The sequence below is a fragment of the Salmo salar genome, chromosome 05, assembly GCF_965601325.2.
Source record: "Salmo salar chromosome 05, fSalSal1, whole genome shotgun sequence".
Classification (NCBI taxonomy): Eukaryota; Metazoa; Chordata; class Actinopteri; order Salmoniformes; family Salmonidae; genus Salmo; species Salmo salar.
The window spans coordinates 65,513,028-65,528,522 of record NC_138295.1 but is presented as its reverse complement, the minus strand read 5'-3'; the positions used below and the strand labels follow the sequence as shown (position 1 = coordinate 65,528,522).

The 15,495-nt window shown below is 44.9% G+C and overlaps 1 protein-coding gene across 4 annotated transcripts; it reads left to right on the top strand.

The window, feature by feature from the left end:
- The first annotated feature begins 2,437 nt into the window (after nucleotides 1–2,437).
- On the top strand, nucleotides 2,438–15,374 carry LOC106605544 (E3 ubiquitin-protein ligase RNF144B). 4 transcript variants are annotated; one of them, XM_045718579.2, is made up of 9 exons: nucleotides 2,726–3,072; nucleotides 4,499–4,552; nucleotides 6,105–6,412; nucleotides 7,383–7,487; nucleotides 9,687–9,747; nucleotides 12,314–12,527; nucleotides 13,888–14,032; nucleotides 14,167–14,256; nucleotides 14,356–15,374. In XM_045718579.2, the coding sequence occupies exons 3-9, from the start codon at nucleotides 6,197–6,199 to the stop codon at nucleotides 14,536–14,538; spliced, it is 1,014 nt and encodes a 337-aa protein (XP_045574535.1). In that variant the 5' UTR covers nucleotides 2,726–3,072; nucleotides 4,499–4,552; nucleotides 6,105–6,196; the 3' UTR covers nucleotides 14,539–15,374. The 4 variants fall into 4 exon arrangements, with proteins under 4 accessions (XP_014056805.1, XP_014056803.1, XP_045574535.1 ...); XM_014201330.3 differs by lacking the exons at nucleotides 2,726–3,072; nucleotides 4,499–4,552 and adding an exon at nucleotides 2,438–2,695; XM_014201328.3 differs by lacking the exon at nucleotides 4,499–4,552 and having other exon boundaries at nucleotides 2,717–2,921.
- Nucleotides 15,375–15,495: the final 121 nt, after the last annotated feature.

The following is a 15,495-nucleotide window of genomic DNA, read 5'->3' as shown; positions in this document are numbered from 1 at the left end:
CACCATACCACCCCGGGGACGTTTGCACTCTCTGTCGGGACCAGAGACCAAGGCTATAGAGACCTACATTGGGGACTACCTAGCTACAGGATTTATTCATCCCTTTTCCTCTCCCGCTGGCGCAGGTTTCTTCTTCGTGGAGAAAAAGGACAAGACCCTGCGCCCGTGCATTGACTACCAGGAACTCAATGACATTACTGTGAAGAACCGTTATCCGCTACCACTCATTTCCTCGGCCTTCGAGGCACTCCAGGGGGTCACTGTTTTCTCCAAGCTGGATTGACGAAACGCCTACCACCTGGTGCGGATACGGGAGGGGGATGATGGAAGACCGCCTTCAACATGGCCAGCGGCCACTACGCATATCTGGTCATGCCTTTTGGCCTTACCAACGCCCCTGCCCTATTCCAGGCTCTGGTGAATGATGTTCTCTGCGACATGCTGAACCGATTCATCTTCGTGTACATTGATGACATCCTCGTCTTCTCTCGCTCCCGCCAAGAACACGTGCTCCACGTCCGACAGGTTCTCCAGCGCCTTCTGGAGAACCAGTTGTTTGTTAAGGCGGAAAAGTGTGAGTTCCATTGCTCCACCATTCCCTTTCTGGGCTACATCATCTCTGCTGGGAGTGTCCAGATGGATCCCGAGAAGGTGAGAGCTGTGGTGGATTGGCCTCAGCCTATGTCCAGGGTGCAGCTGCAACACTTCTTGGGGTTCGCCAACTTTTATCGGCACTTTATCTGGGGTTACAGCACCCTGGCCTCCCCCCTGTCTGCACTCACCTCTACCAAGGTTCCGTTCACGTGGTCCTCTGCCGCTGACCGGGCGTTCCGGGACCTTAAACACCTCTCCACCACTGCTCTTATCCTGGTTAATCCTGACCCTTCCCGTCAGTTTGTGGTGGAGGCTGATGCTTCGGATGTCGGAGTGGGGACTGTTCTGACCCAACATTCTGCCATGGACCTTAAGCTGCATCCCTGCGCCTTCTTCTCCCACCGTCTCAGCACCATGGAGAGGAACTACGATGTGGGGAATCGGGAGCTTCTTGCGGTAAAGATGGCATTGGAGGAATGGAAGCACTGGCTAGAAGGGGCGGAACATCCGTTCATTGTGTGGACTGACCACAAAAACCTGGAGTATCTCCACACTGCCAAGCGCCTCAACTCCAGGCAAATGAGATGGGCCCTGCTGTTGATCTGGTTTAATTTATCCCTCTCCTACCAGCCAGGGTCCAAGAGCGTCAAGCCAAATGCCCTGTCTCACTGCTATAACCCCACGGTTACCACCCCGGAGCCCGAGACCATCCTTCCCACCTTCTGCCTAGCGACGGCACTCAGCTGGGGTATAGGGAAACAGGTCCAGGAGGTGCAGTGGTCCCAGCCAAACCCTAGGGGGAGCCCAGATAACCGGATGTTTGTGTCTGATGTTGTCTGCTCCGCATGTTTGTGTCTGATGTAGATAGGAAGCTATTGAATTGTCACGTCCTGACCAGTAAAAGGGGTTATTTGTTATTGTAGTTTGGTCAGGGCGTGTCAGGGCGTGGCAGGGGTTGTGGCAGGGGGTGTTTGTTTTGATGTATGTTCTATATTTTCTATTTCTATGTTCATTCTATGTTCCCTATCTATGTGTTGTATTTCTTTGTTTTGGCCTGGTATGGCTCACAATCAGGGACAGCTGTACATCGTTGTCGCTGATTGGGAGCCATACTTAGGTAGCCCTTTTTCCACCTATCTTTTGTGGGAAGTTGATTTTGCATTGCTGTTAGTAGCCTGCGAAACTGATCGCTCGTTGTGTTGCTTCTTGTTTATTGTTTTTGCTGGTTCACCGTTTATATTAAAATATGATGAACCCAACCCACGCTGCGCCTTGGTCTCACTCTAACGACGGACGTTACATGAATTAACATCTAAAGCTGTAATAAGAAAAATATTTCTAGAGAATCGAAGGGGAGTAATTAAAAAATGTATAAATTATGTAGCTTTGATAAGAGAGGTGAAGGAACCCACTACCCTTGTCTGTAGATCTGTTGCTGATATGGATAGGAAGGTATTGAAAGTAAGACCTATCACAAGAAATATGCCTATAAAAATCAGGGAAGTACTGAACTGGAATTCTAATGAATGTAGCATGGATGAGTGGGGTCAGTTACTTCACATTATCTGGTTTTACATTTACATTTCACCTAGAAAGGAGGCTTTTGAAAAGTATCCTTGTAAATGGGTCAAATATAGTACCCTTAGTAGTTAGAGGTAACTAATAAAAATGCTTGGCCCTTTAGTGACTGGAGGCCCTATGCAGTGTGTGTAATCGTCATATAGGGCTAACCCCCTGAATTGGAATGCAAAAACATATATTTTTTATCACCGGTATTGCACTTTTACGATGGTCCCTAAACCATCAGAGGCCCATGAAACAGTATATTGCATCATTCTCGGCTCTGTTAAGGGAAGAGTTTGACTATCGCTAAAAACATAGTGTGTACCTTGCTCTCTACGGTTATTCAATTCAATATATATATCACTCTCATCATCCTAGCACCTTCCGTCTGAGAGCTATTGACGAGCAAACCCGAATATCGAAAGTAAAAACACATTTACTGCGATATTCTACCCAACCAGGAGATATCACAAGAGAAGCTTCTGTGGATTTGTAACAATAAGATTCATTATGTAGTCAAAAAGGACGAACTCCTGAGGTGAGAGATGATCCTTGTAGGTTTTTGCTTTTGCTTTTTTTCTATGCAAGCCGCCAGGGGCAGGCTAGAGGACATTCCACCAATAGCCTACCGCTTCCTGGTCAAGTAAGCAGCAGGCAGGGCCGCCCATCTGGAAACACGGGACTGACTGTGCATGCCAACACTGATTGCGTTGGTGACTGTAGGCCAAGCAGGGAGGTGTGTCTAGTGCAGTTGGAAGAAAGAGGTAAATAGGTGGTGCTTGTGTGAATATCGTGGCGACCGAGCGTAGGTGTTTTGTATGTGACTGTGTATCAACAGATGTGCATGTGTCCAAGTAAAAGCACTGCGGCTGTTAATCTGGACAGAAGCAGCTCGTAGGCTACCTGACCGAGGAGGTAGGTCTCTCACTCACCCCTCTCTCTGTCTTTTTCCCCTAGTGTTTCCGTATTTATTGTGACATCTGTGTGGCATTTAAATGTAATTTTCTGTGTAAAGAATGGTTTAATGTGCGTATGTTGCAGAATTTCAATGTGGACCTATGTCAGTATAGCTACAACCTTGGAAGGTGAAAATGTCTCAGTCAGGCTCATCTTGTATCTTTCTGCTGTCTACTACATGCGAACAATGCGTTTTCAGATTACTCCTCTATGAATTCTGGATGAAGAATATTTTAATTTAACTAGGCAAGTCAGTTAAGAACAAATTCTTAATTTCAATGACGGCCTACAAATTTGTACCTTGTCAGCTCGGGGATTCGAACTTGCAACCTTTCGGTTACTAGTCCAACTCTATAACCACTAGGCTACCTGCCCATTATTAGGGGGATAATTAGGGAGATTAGTGGAATACCCTCAAATAAAGAGGTTGTCATTCCCATTTCCTGTAGTTTACATGTACTACAACATAAATACAGTATTTGGTAATAACACAGTAATAAACAAATTATGGTTTTGTTTGTTTCTTTGATTCATTAAAACAGCATTTTCATAGAAATTGGAGTAGAAACAATTTGACATTTAGACCCGCATTAACTGCAGCAAGATGAATGTCTTTCTTTCTCTCGCTCTCTCGCACTCTCTCGTTTGCTCTCGCGCGCGCACACACACGCACACACACACGCACACACACACACACACACACACACACACACACACACACACACACACACACACACACACACACACACACACACACACACACACACACACACACACACACAGGATTGTAAATCCGGCAGCATAGGCCCAGGCCCAGCTGCCTCCTTCCAACAGAACACAGCCAGTCACTCTGTATGTATGGCAACTATTCACTGAGCTGAGCTGTTTTTCCATTTCTGCTTGTGTACTGGACAATGAGGCTTTGATCCCTGGCTGGGATTCAACCTAGACTTTGATCCATGGAGAATGCCTACAGTATGGTTAGAAACTGAACTCACTGTAATGTGAAATCTGTTATTCGTCAAAGCAAAGGCCATATGGTTAGTTAATAAAAACTTGTCTACATCATGATGACGGTATAAACACGTTTGTTGTTGTTGTATGCTACAAGCTAGCGGTTCACTCCAGCTGAACCCCATACTCCTGATTGCTGTGTCAATGGCTGGATCCAAACACTCCAGTGACATTGGCAATCCTTTCCTCCATTTGTATCACTTTGTAGGTTGCAATATTTCATCAAGATAACAAAAGGGTGAGGAACTTTCCAGGCGGAGGGATAGAGGAAACTGATAAAGCACCATTGTGTCGCAATGCAAAATAACAGAGTTTTTATTACTGGTAATAACAGGTCTGTTTGTTACTGCTTCCTGTTATGGTTGTGCAGGACAGACTTACAAACTGCCAGACTGACCCTGACGAACAGACACACAGTCAGACAGTAAGTAGTATTGTCAGATGTCTTCACCCTGCTCTCCAGTCTCCACCCCAGTACAGAAGGGTTTCACTCCTATGGGACAGAGAGAAAGAATGACAGTGCAGAAATAAAATGTGCACATTCAAGTGCAACTTTCAGTGTTTTGCACGTGTGCCATAAATCAATGTTAGATAGAGGAGCACAGTAAATTTAGGACAGTGATGTTGGCTCTATTGATTTGGCTGTTATAAATGTGCCTGCCAATTTAAACAGTGACTGCATTTTGTGTGGAGAATGAGAAACTGTAGATAGACACATGCATAATCAACAGCTTTTTAGCCACTCATTCTGTCGTGCTAAATCTATTTTACTACTTAATTCTTTATTTTTCCTCATTGGATTTGAGGGCAGAGATATTGGCTCTGGGTTTGTACTCTTTCACAGGGCCCAACACCAGATGATCTGAGCTACAGTTAGTCCTCTTCTCTAGCTTGGATTAGCCCAGAACATGTGAAATGGGTCAATCGGCAGCAGCACCACGAGTTTCCTGCTCTTCATTGAATTCTGAAATTAATATTTTCCTTCTGGCGAAACCTGAAAGATACATTTTATTGGTAGAAGGGATAACACCTCTTCTCTTGTTCGTCTATTGCAAAGATATTACCTATGATTTTGTGATGCGCCGTAGATACCAATGTAAAACAGCCATGTTACCAACGGCTACACACACTAATACTGCTGGAAGCAGGGGGAGTAATGGCTCCTCTGTTCATTAACAGGAAGTGATCATTATATGTCTGTGGCCACATCCAAAATAGGGCTCTGGTTAAAAGTAGTGAACTATTTGGGAAGCAATCTGGAATTAGTCTCTAATCCTCTCAGCTGTTCTAAACACCACTAGATGATGTGGGGACTGGCAAGGCTATCAGCTGTTTTAAACACCACTAGATGATGTGGGGACTGGTGAGGCTATCAGCTGTTCTAAACACCACTAGATGATGTGGGGACTGGCAAGGCTATCAGCTGTTCTAAACACCACTAGATGATGTGGGGACTGGTGAGGCTATCAGCTGTTTTAAACACCACTAGATGATGTGGGGACTGGCAAGGCTATCAGCTGTTTTAAACACCACTAGATGATGTGGGGACTGGCAAGGCTATCAGCTGTTTTAAACACCACTAGATGATGTGGGGACTGGTGAGGCTATCAGCTGTTTTAAACACCACTAGATGATGTGGGGACTGGTGAGGCTATCAGCTGTTTTAAACACCACTAGATGATGTGGGGACTGGTGAGGCTATCAGCTGTTTTAAACACCACTAGATGATGTGGGGACTGGCAAGGCTATCAGCTGTTTTAAACACAACTAGATTATGTGGGGACTGGCGAGGCTATCAGCTGTTTTAAACACCACTAGATGATGTGGGGACTGGTGAGGCTATCAGCTGTTTTAAACACAACTAGATTATGTGGGGACTGGCAAGGCTATCAGCTGTTTTAAACACAACTAGATTATGTGGGGACTGGCGAGGTTATCGGCTGACTGCCTGTCTTCTGTTCTCCACCATCCTCCAGATCATGGAGCACAGCCCTCCACACTTCCTCCAGCAGAAGGGCTAAGAGAAGCTTCCAGGCAGTGCTGACTGACTGATCGCTCTGCTCCCCCCATGGCCAACAACAGCAGTCCAGACCAGGGTCAGAGCCAGGGTCAGGGCCCCATAGCCAACAGCAGTCCATCCCAGCCTCTGGGCCAGGCCGGGGCTGTAGTGGCCTCCTCTTCCACCCAGCCTGATGTGGTGGTCTACTGCAAGCTGTGCCTTAGTGAGCACCCCTCAGCAGCAACCAGCACGCTGCACACCTGTGACTGTGTCTTCTGCACCCCGGTAGGTAGACAACACAAACCTGCCATAACTTCTCTTCTCATATCTGATACTGAGCAGGGAAATGCCTGTATTTACTATTCTCCCTCTATTTTCATTCAACAAGACTCAGCTTTCAAACAACAAGACAAATCTATCTGCCGAATCAAAAATATATATTTAATCAACGCTTTCCTGAAAGCATTTAGTTTCTCTTTCACTTTTGTCTCTGGCAGGCAGTACTCTAGCTGACCTTCTATTGATTGGTGTTCAGTCAGCCTGTATCCATCCGCACTGAGGTGGAGGTGATGTGCCTTGACACGGACAGTGAGGTATCCTGGCGTGGGGTTGGCTGGCAGGTGCTAATCTCTGCCTGGCTGCTGGCGTCGCTCGGAGCAGCAGTCTGAGCTGCTAGGCCAAGGTCAAACATAGTGTGCATCCCTTTGGGGCCTGGAAAGTAGTGCACTATATAGGGAATACGATGCCATTTGGAATACAGCCATAGAGAGATACTGTCAACACAATACTGGTTACCACTTACCAGGACTATGCACTGATTGACAATAAATCCATGCCTTCTTCATTCTGCTGTTGCTACAGTAGCTGGGTGAGGCTTGGTGTGACTCTTCTGACAAACTAAACAGCAGATTTTTGCATTAACAGACTCGCAGGACTGCATTTTCTGGCTGCTTTGTCTTTAGCATCAACTCGTTTCTAAGAGACGAGTCTAGTTCAAGTGCCAGTTACTGTATATCTCAGATACTGTCAACATCAACATCAATCCAGGGCCACTTTTAGTTGGTGAACGTTGTGGAACGTTGTAGATAAAAATGTAATGATCAGAGCTGACGTGATTCCTGGCTACAGAGAGGCATGTTTCTGAACATTTCACAACGTTGTGCGTTGCTGAACATGGCCCTGCTCTCTGGTTCTGTCCATAGACATACATATTATTCACATCTGTGTTTATGCCATTGGTTGTCTGTCCCCTCAGTGTCTGCAGCAGTATGTTCAGCTGGCCATCCGGGAGGGTGGGGGCAGCCCGGTCACATGTCCAGACACGGCTTGTCAGAGGACAGGAGTCCTACTCCACTCAGAGGTACTAGGCTTATACTGGATGTTCTACTGTGCCTGTGACTCAAATGACACCCTATTCCCTTTATAGTGCACTACTTTTGACCAGGGCACATAGGGAATTATATAGGGAATAGGGTGCCATTTTGGACACATTCAAAGAACCACTGGTACACATCAATGTTTAGACCATTTGACTATTACACTGCTACTTTGCTATGACACTCATACAGTGAGGGAAAAAAGTATTTGATCCCCTGCTGATTTTGTACGTTTGCCCACTGACAAAGAAATTATCAGTCTATCATTTTAATGGTAGGTTTATTTGAACAGTGAGAGACAGAATAACAACAAAAATCCAGAAAGACTCATGTCAAAAATGTTAGAAATTGATTTGCATTTTAATGAGGGAAATAAGTATTTGACCCCTCTGCAAAACATGACTTAGTACTTGGTGGCAAAACCCTTGTTGGCAATCACAGAGGTCAGACGTTTCTTGTAGTTGGCCACCAGGTTTGCACACATCTCAGGAGGGATTTTGTCCCACTCCTCTTTGCAGATCTTCTCCAAGTCATTAAGGTTTCGAGGCTGACGTTTGGCAACTCGAACCTTCAGCTCCCTCCACAGATTTTCTATGGGATTAAGGTCTGGAGACTGGCTAGGCCACTCCAGGACCTTAATGTGCTTCTTCTTGAGCCACTCCTTTGTTGCCTTGGCCGTGTGTTTTGGGTCATTGTCATGCTGGAATACCCACCCACGACCCATTTTCAATGCCCTGGCTGAGGGAAGGAGGTTCTCACCCAAGATTTGACGGTACATGGCCCTGTCCATTGTCCCTTTGATGCGGTGAAGTTGTCCTGTCCCCTTAGCAGAAAAACACCCCCAAAGCATAATGTTTCCATCTCCATGTTTGACGGTGGAGATGGTGTTCTTGGGGTCATAGGCAGCATTCCTCCTCCTCCAAACACGGCGAGTTGAGTTGATGCCAAAGAGCTCCATCTGACCACAACACTTTCACCCAGTTGTCCTCTGAATCATTCAGATGTTGATTGGCAAACTTCAGACGGGCATGTATATGTGCTTTCTTGAGCAGGGGGACCTTGCGGGCGCTGCAGGATTTCAGTCCTTCACGGCGTAGTGTGTTACCAATTGTTTTCTTGGTGACTATGGTCCCAGCTGCCTTGAGATCATTGACAATATCCTCCCGTGTAGTTCTGGGCTGATTCCTCACCGTTCTCATGATCATTGCAACTCCACGAGGTGAGATCTTGCATGGAGCCCCAGGCCGAGGGAGATTGACAGTTATTTTGTGTTTCTTCCATTTGCGAATAATCGCACCAACTGTTGTCACCTTCTCACCAAGCTGCTTGGCGATGGTCTTGTAGCCCATTCCAGCCTTGTGTAGGTCTACAATCTTGTCCCTGACATCCTTGGAGAGCTCTTTGCTCTTGGCCATGGTGGAGAGTTTGGAATCTGATTGATTGATTGCTTCTGTGGACAGGTGTCTTTTATACAGGTAACAAGCTGAGATTAGGAGCACTCCCTTTAAGAGTGTGCTCCGAATCTCAGCTCCTTACCTGTATAAAAGACACCTGGGAGACAGAAATCTTTCTGATTGTGAGGGGGTCAAATACTTATTTCCCTCATTAAAATGCAAATCAATTTATAACATTTTTGGCATGCGTTTTTCAGGATTTTTTTGTTGTTATTCTGTCTCTCACTGTTCAAATAAACCTACCATTAAAATGATAGACTGATCATTTCTTTGTCAGTGGGAAAACGTACAAAATCAGCAGGGGATCAAATACTTTTTTCCCCTCACTGTATGTATTTGCCTGTTACCACTAGTAGGGTTGGGTACCGTTGGGTAAGATTAATTTGCCAAACATTTCTACATCTTACGTCATGCCACCACACCTTGAACTTGCAAATGTCATTGTCAGGTGTAAATGGTGTTGCGATCAGGTCAGGGAGTTTGGTAATCAACAGCTCTTCTCTTGAAATGATTATCCCTGGTTAAATTCTGCATTTCTATAGATTGCAATCCATTTCATTTCTGTGGAATGCATTACATTAAAGCCTGGTCTCAGATCTGTTTGTGACAATGACCATAGAAGTTGGCAATACAGCATAAACTGATCTGGGACCAGGCTGGTCCTCCTTTGATTTTAAGACATAATCACAGACGTGATCCATTCTGTTATTTTTTTGTGTTGTTTTGCAGATAGCCTGTTTTGCCCCTGCGGATCAGGTTGAGCTGTACCAGCAGCTGGAGTTTGAACGAGGTACGGTACCGTTCATTAGCATTAGCATGCTGGTGAGGTGACTGGGGACGGCTGTCATGGTAACCAGGCTATTTCAGGTCTGGGCCATCTGGTGGCAGTGAGCTGAGCTGACCTGAGCCTGCCTCTAGTATCGACATGCCTGGCATATTGTGGGGTTATTGTACCGAGAGAGACTCCCTCTAGTCCTCATCTTGACTCCCTCCCACCCTGTCCCAGTCCAGCTGAAAGGTTCTTGTAACTTTAGTAGCTACTAGACGGTTCGTCAAACTACCAGATTAGTATAAGGCGATTTATAAATAGCAGTTGAATAATTACTGTAAATTATGAAGTTGTTATTGTCCTGTCTGTCTGCAGTTTGTTTTGGTGAAGAAATATGGTTTGTTGTTGTTGGCTTTAGTTTAGAGACAAAAGTAATTTCTGAGAGCGTGAAGAGAAGAAAACAATGTATAAAAAGTCCCAGCTGGTTTGACATTTATAAATTGTAATCTGAGGTTGGTTGGTTTGCCTTGAGGCAACAACACACTGAAACCAATATTAGTCACCTTTCAGTCATAAATCAAATACCTTAAAAAATTGGATCTAGGAAAAATCGAACAAAGTGCACAAAATATGTTGTTATGGTGCTCCCCTGATAAGGACAACATGTGCCTTTGTTACGAAAGCAGTTATAAACCCCACTGAAATCCCTGCCCTGGCACATCTAGGATAAGCAGGCCTACAGTGCCTTCAGAAAGTATTCACACCCCTTGACTTTTTATAAGGTGGGATTAAAATTGATTTAATTGTCTTTTCTTTTTTTGTCAACGATCTACACAAAATACTCTGTAATGTCAAAGTGGAAGTATTGTAACATTTGTAAAAAATAAAAAAAAGGTAATAAAAGACACTAATATATCCTGATTACATAAGTATTTAACCCCCTGAGTCAATACATGTTAGAGTAACCTTTGGCAGAGATTACACCTGTGAGACTTTCTGGGTAAGTCTCTAAGAGCTTTGCACAGCTGGATTGTACAATATTTGCACATTATTCTTTTAATAATTCTTCAAGCTCTGTCAAGTTGGTTGTTGATCATTGCTAGACAGCCATTTTCAAGTCTTGCCATAGATTGTCATGCCGATTTTAGTTAATACTGTAATTAGGCCATTCCGGAACATCCAATGTTGTGTACATTTGTATATTTGGCCTGTTTTTGGTTATTGTCCTGCTGAAAGATTAATTTGTCTCCCAGTGTCTGTTGGAAAGCAGACTGAACCAGGTTTTCCTCTAAAATGTTAATGTGCTTAGCTCTATTCCGTTTAATTTTATCCTAAAAAACTCCCTAGTCCTTGCCGATGACAAGCATACCCATAACATGATGCAGCCACCACCATGCTTGAAAATATGAAGAGTGGTATTCAGTGATGTGTTGGATTTGCCCCAAACATAACGCTTTGTATTTAGGACATAAAGTTAATTTCTTTGCCACATTTAGAGCCTAATTGCGAACAAGATGCATGTATTGGAATATATGTATTCTGTATAGGCTACAATGTTGTTGATCCATCTTCAGTTTTCTCCTATCACAGCCATTAAACTGTAACTGTTTTAAAGTCACCATAGGCCTCATGGTGAAATACCTTAGCGGTTTCCTTCCTCTCCAGCAACTGAGTTAGGAAGGTGCCTGTATCTTTGTAGATCTGGGTGTATTAATACACCAAGTGTAATATTCAATGGCAGATTTTTTTTAACTTTTTTTTTTACCCATTCACTGCTCGACTGAGGGTTCTTACAGATGTGTAGGGTACAGAAATAAGGTAGTCATTCAAAAATCATGTTAAACAGTTTATTGCACACAGAGTGAGTCCATGCAACTTATTATATGACTTGTTAAGCAAATTTTTACTCCTGAACTCATTTAGGCTTGCCAAAACAAATGGGTTGAATACTTATTGACGCAAGACATTTCAGCTTTTAATTTTTCATTTTCATTTGTACAGACTTCAAAAAAATATAATTATACTTTGGCGTGTGGAGGTCAGTGGCACAAAATCTCAATTTAATCAATTTTAAATGCAGGCAGTAACACAACAAAATGTAGAAAAAGTCAAGAGGTGTGAATACTTTCTGAAGGCACCAATCTTTCAGTTTTTTATTTGTTAAAAAAGTTTGAAATATCCAATAAATTTCGTTCCACTTCATAATTGTGTCCCACTTGTTGTTGATTCTTCACAAAAAATTACAGTTTTATATCTTTATGTTTGAAGCCTGAAATGTGGCAAAAGGTCGAAAAGTTCAAGGGGGCCGAATACTTTCGCAAGGCACTGTACACACAAACCCCCAATGCTCATTTGAGACCCCTCGTTCAAAGTCACTGAGATCTCTTTGATCCATGGTAGCCAATATAATGGGCAACTGGGCACGATGTAAAGTGTTTAATTAATTCAGGAACCACACCTGTGTGGAAGCACCTGCTTTCAATATACTTTATATCCCTCATTTACTAGTGTTTCCTTTATTTTGGCAGTTACCTGTGAATGTACATACATATGTGTTTATGTACATCATTGGTTTGTTATGTTTCAGGGGTGCAGCTGGACCCTAGTAGAGCATGGTGCCCGGTGCTGGAGTGCCAGGCTGTCTGCAGCGTCGGGCCCAGCTCAGAGGGCCAGCCTACGTCCGTGCCCTGCCTAGCCTGCCACACTGTCTTCTGCTCTGGCTGTAGAGGGCCCTGGCAGGACGGGCACGCCTGCCCCGAGCACCAGCCTATGACATCATCATCGCCTGCCTCAGAGAGCAGGTCAGTCAGTCACAGTCAAGGCGCCTTGGTGGAAATAATATTGTCACTAAATAACTGATGAATGCTGATTGAAGCAGTAGTTGGCAGTACTGTTACTAGTCATTTTGGAAATAAGTAAAATGAACAATTTGGTAAGAGTGTCTTGGCCTTTTGGACAAGCTAGCTACACCCAGTGCCATTTCTGGTGTGCCACAGAGTGTGTGCTCAGTGTGTTCCTCAGAAATTCTGTCAGTGTCCCTCTCTCTATACAGTATTCCACCCCTTCCACCCTTGTGTGTGTGTGTGGGTGGGTGGTATTGGAAGGTGTGGAGGAAAGCTTAATGGAATGCCATTGTGTCCCTGCCAAAGGGGGAGTAGGGGAGTCAGTCAGTGAATCCATTTCTGTTGCTTTGACAACACGAAGTGCCTCATGTACTGGAGGAAATGTCCTTGAATCGATGGATTTAATGTACTAAAGTATAACATCAGACAAGACCAGAAAGTGTTCTAAAATCTTAGATTTTAAGAGACAGAATGCCAGTTTGATGTTGTAACACTATTGGTCCATTTAGTTAATTCAATCCCTCCTTACCATGGTATTCAGTCAACTGGTTCCCTGTCTGAACCCACTCTCCCTCACCTCCCCCACCACCTCTCCACTTCTCCCCTTACCTCTCCCCCCATCTCCCCCACCTCTCCACCCCTCATCCACCTCTCCCCTTATCTCTCCCCCCATCTCCCCCACCTATCCACCCCTCATCCACCTCTCCACCTCTCCCGTTACCTCTCCTCCCATCTCCCCCACCTCTCCACCCCTCATCCACCTCTCCCCTTATCTCTCCCCCCATCTCCCCCACCTATCCACCCCTCATCCACCTCTCCACCTCTCCCGTTACCTCTCCTCCCATCTCCCCCACCTATCCACCCCTCATCCACCTCTCCCCTTACCTCTCCCCCCATCTCCCCCACCTATCCACCCCTCATCCACCTCTCCCGTTACCTCTCCTCCCATCTCCCCCACCTATCCACCCCTCATCCACCTCTCCCCTTACTTCTCCCCCCATCTCCCCCACCTCATCCACCCCTCATCCACCTCTCCCCGTACCTCTCCCCTTACTTCTCCCCTACCTCATCCACCTCTCCCCTTACTTCTCCCCCACCTATCCACCCCTCATCCACCTCTCCCCTTACTTCTCCCCCCATCTCCCCCACCTCATCCACCCCTCATCCACCTCTCCCCTTACTTCTCCCCCACCTCATCCACCCCTCATCCACCTCTCCCCTTACCTCTCCCCTTACTTCTCCCCCACCTCTCCACCCCTCATCCACCTCTCCCCTTACTTCTCCCCCACCTCTCCACCCCTCATCCACCTCTCCCCAGGGGCCGGTCATGCAGTGACTCTGATTTGCCCATCAAGCAGTGCCCCATGTGTGGTGTGTACATCGAGAGGAACCAAGGCTGTGCCCAGATGCTGTGTAAGAGCTGCAAACACACCTTCTGCTGGTACTGTCTGCAGAACCTGGATGTAAGTCCACATACAGTTATAAATGCTTCAATAAGTCTGAACCAACATGTTGTATGTTAATGGTGATACTGTATTCCTCTATGTTAAGGTGAAATATTTCTGAGGTCCTATGATATCTGTTGTTATATGTTTAGGGTGATATATTTCTGAGGCACTATGATAAGGGGCCATGCAGGAACATGCTGGGCCACTCCCGAGCCTCCGTCATGTGGAACAGAACACAGGTGAGGTGACTCTTCTCATTTTACACCCCAGTAAACCAGGAAATCTGTGTTTTGCTATATCAAGTTTTCTTGTATGCCTGAACCCTGTCCTCTTGGCAGGTGGTGGGCATCCTGGTTGGCGTCAGTGTCATCGTGCTGGTGGCCTCTCCTCTCCTCCTGCTGGCTTCACCCTGCATCCTGTGCTGCCTGTGCAAGCCCTGCCGAGGCAAAAAGAAGAGGAGGAAGAAGAAAGAGCTCACACAGACAGACATACAGCCAGAACTCAGTCCCACCAAGTCATGAAGAGAGACTGCTCCTTCTTCTCACCACGGTCTGGGAATGGATCCATTCAGTCACTTCAGGAACTGATTTTAATTCATGAATGGAAACATCTTCATTGAAAAGAATGGAGTAATTTTCAACTCATTGAATTTTAAATAATGTATTGAATTGACAGAATTGAAAACTGACTAGTACCCTGATTCCCACCATCTCACACACACATACAGTACAGGACCACTGTCTACCACCCTCATGTGCCAAACGTCACGATGCCAAACCAGTCTTGTTACAGTAGGTGCACAAGTGCCTCCATCCTACAGTGCCTGGTATTTGGTGGTATTTGTTTTGCCTTCCATTATATTATGCAAAAGTGTGTGTTGTTTATGAAAATAACGACTGTAAGTAACATAGGAAAACATCCTTAACCAATGCAAAACACTGTTTCATGATGTGCTGTGGAAACTGCATTGTGCACTGTATTGGGTACTGGGAGAAAAATGTGTACATGCCAAATGGCACCCTATTCCCTACATAGTATACTACTTTTGACCAGTCCCTGGTCAAAAGTTGTGCACTGTAATGGGAATAGGGTGCCATTTTGGAAGTAACCAATGATATAGGGCTTCAAAGGTGCACATATAAATATTTTCTGCTGCTGACAGATTCCACCTGGAATTCCAGACCAAATTTCTGTTGGATTCTATATACTACTACTACTATAATGTATGTAAATATGTATTTATGGAATAGTGTATATGGTGTCCTGTCTTGTTTCTACTTTTTTCGTTGATGTTTCTGCATCAGATATTTTGTAAAAGATCCATTGTAAATGAAATAAACATCAGATATTGAACATGCCCTGGCTGCATAATATTATGGCTTATTTAAATGTTTGTTTGCACATTGTTATATAATCTTGTTTACCCTGATTTTATAACATGACCTTTCGAGATGCACCCAGTCATAGTCCTGTTTGTC

What these genes read in the sequence shown, in the direction of transcription:
- LOC106605544 (XM_014201330.3), top strand. Translation starts at nt 6,197, where the DNA reads ATGGCCAACAACAGCAGTCCAGACCAGGGTCAGAGCCAGGGTCAGGGC. An exon ending in ACTGTGTCTTCTGCACCCCG is followed by an intron (nt 6,413 to 7,382) that starts GTAGGTAGACAA and finishes CTGTCCCCTCAG; the next exon opens with TGTCTGCAGCAGTATGTTCA. An exon ending in TCATGTGGAACAGAACACAG is followed by an intron (nt 14,257 to 14,355) that starts GTGAGGTGACTC and finishes TCCTCTTGGCAG; the next exon opens with GTGGTGGGCATCCTGGTTGG.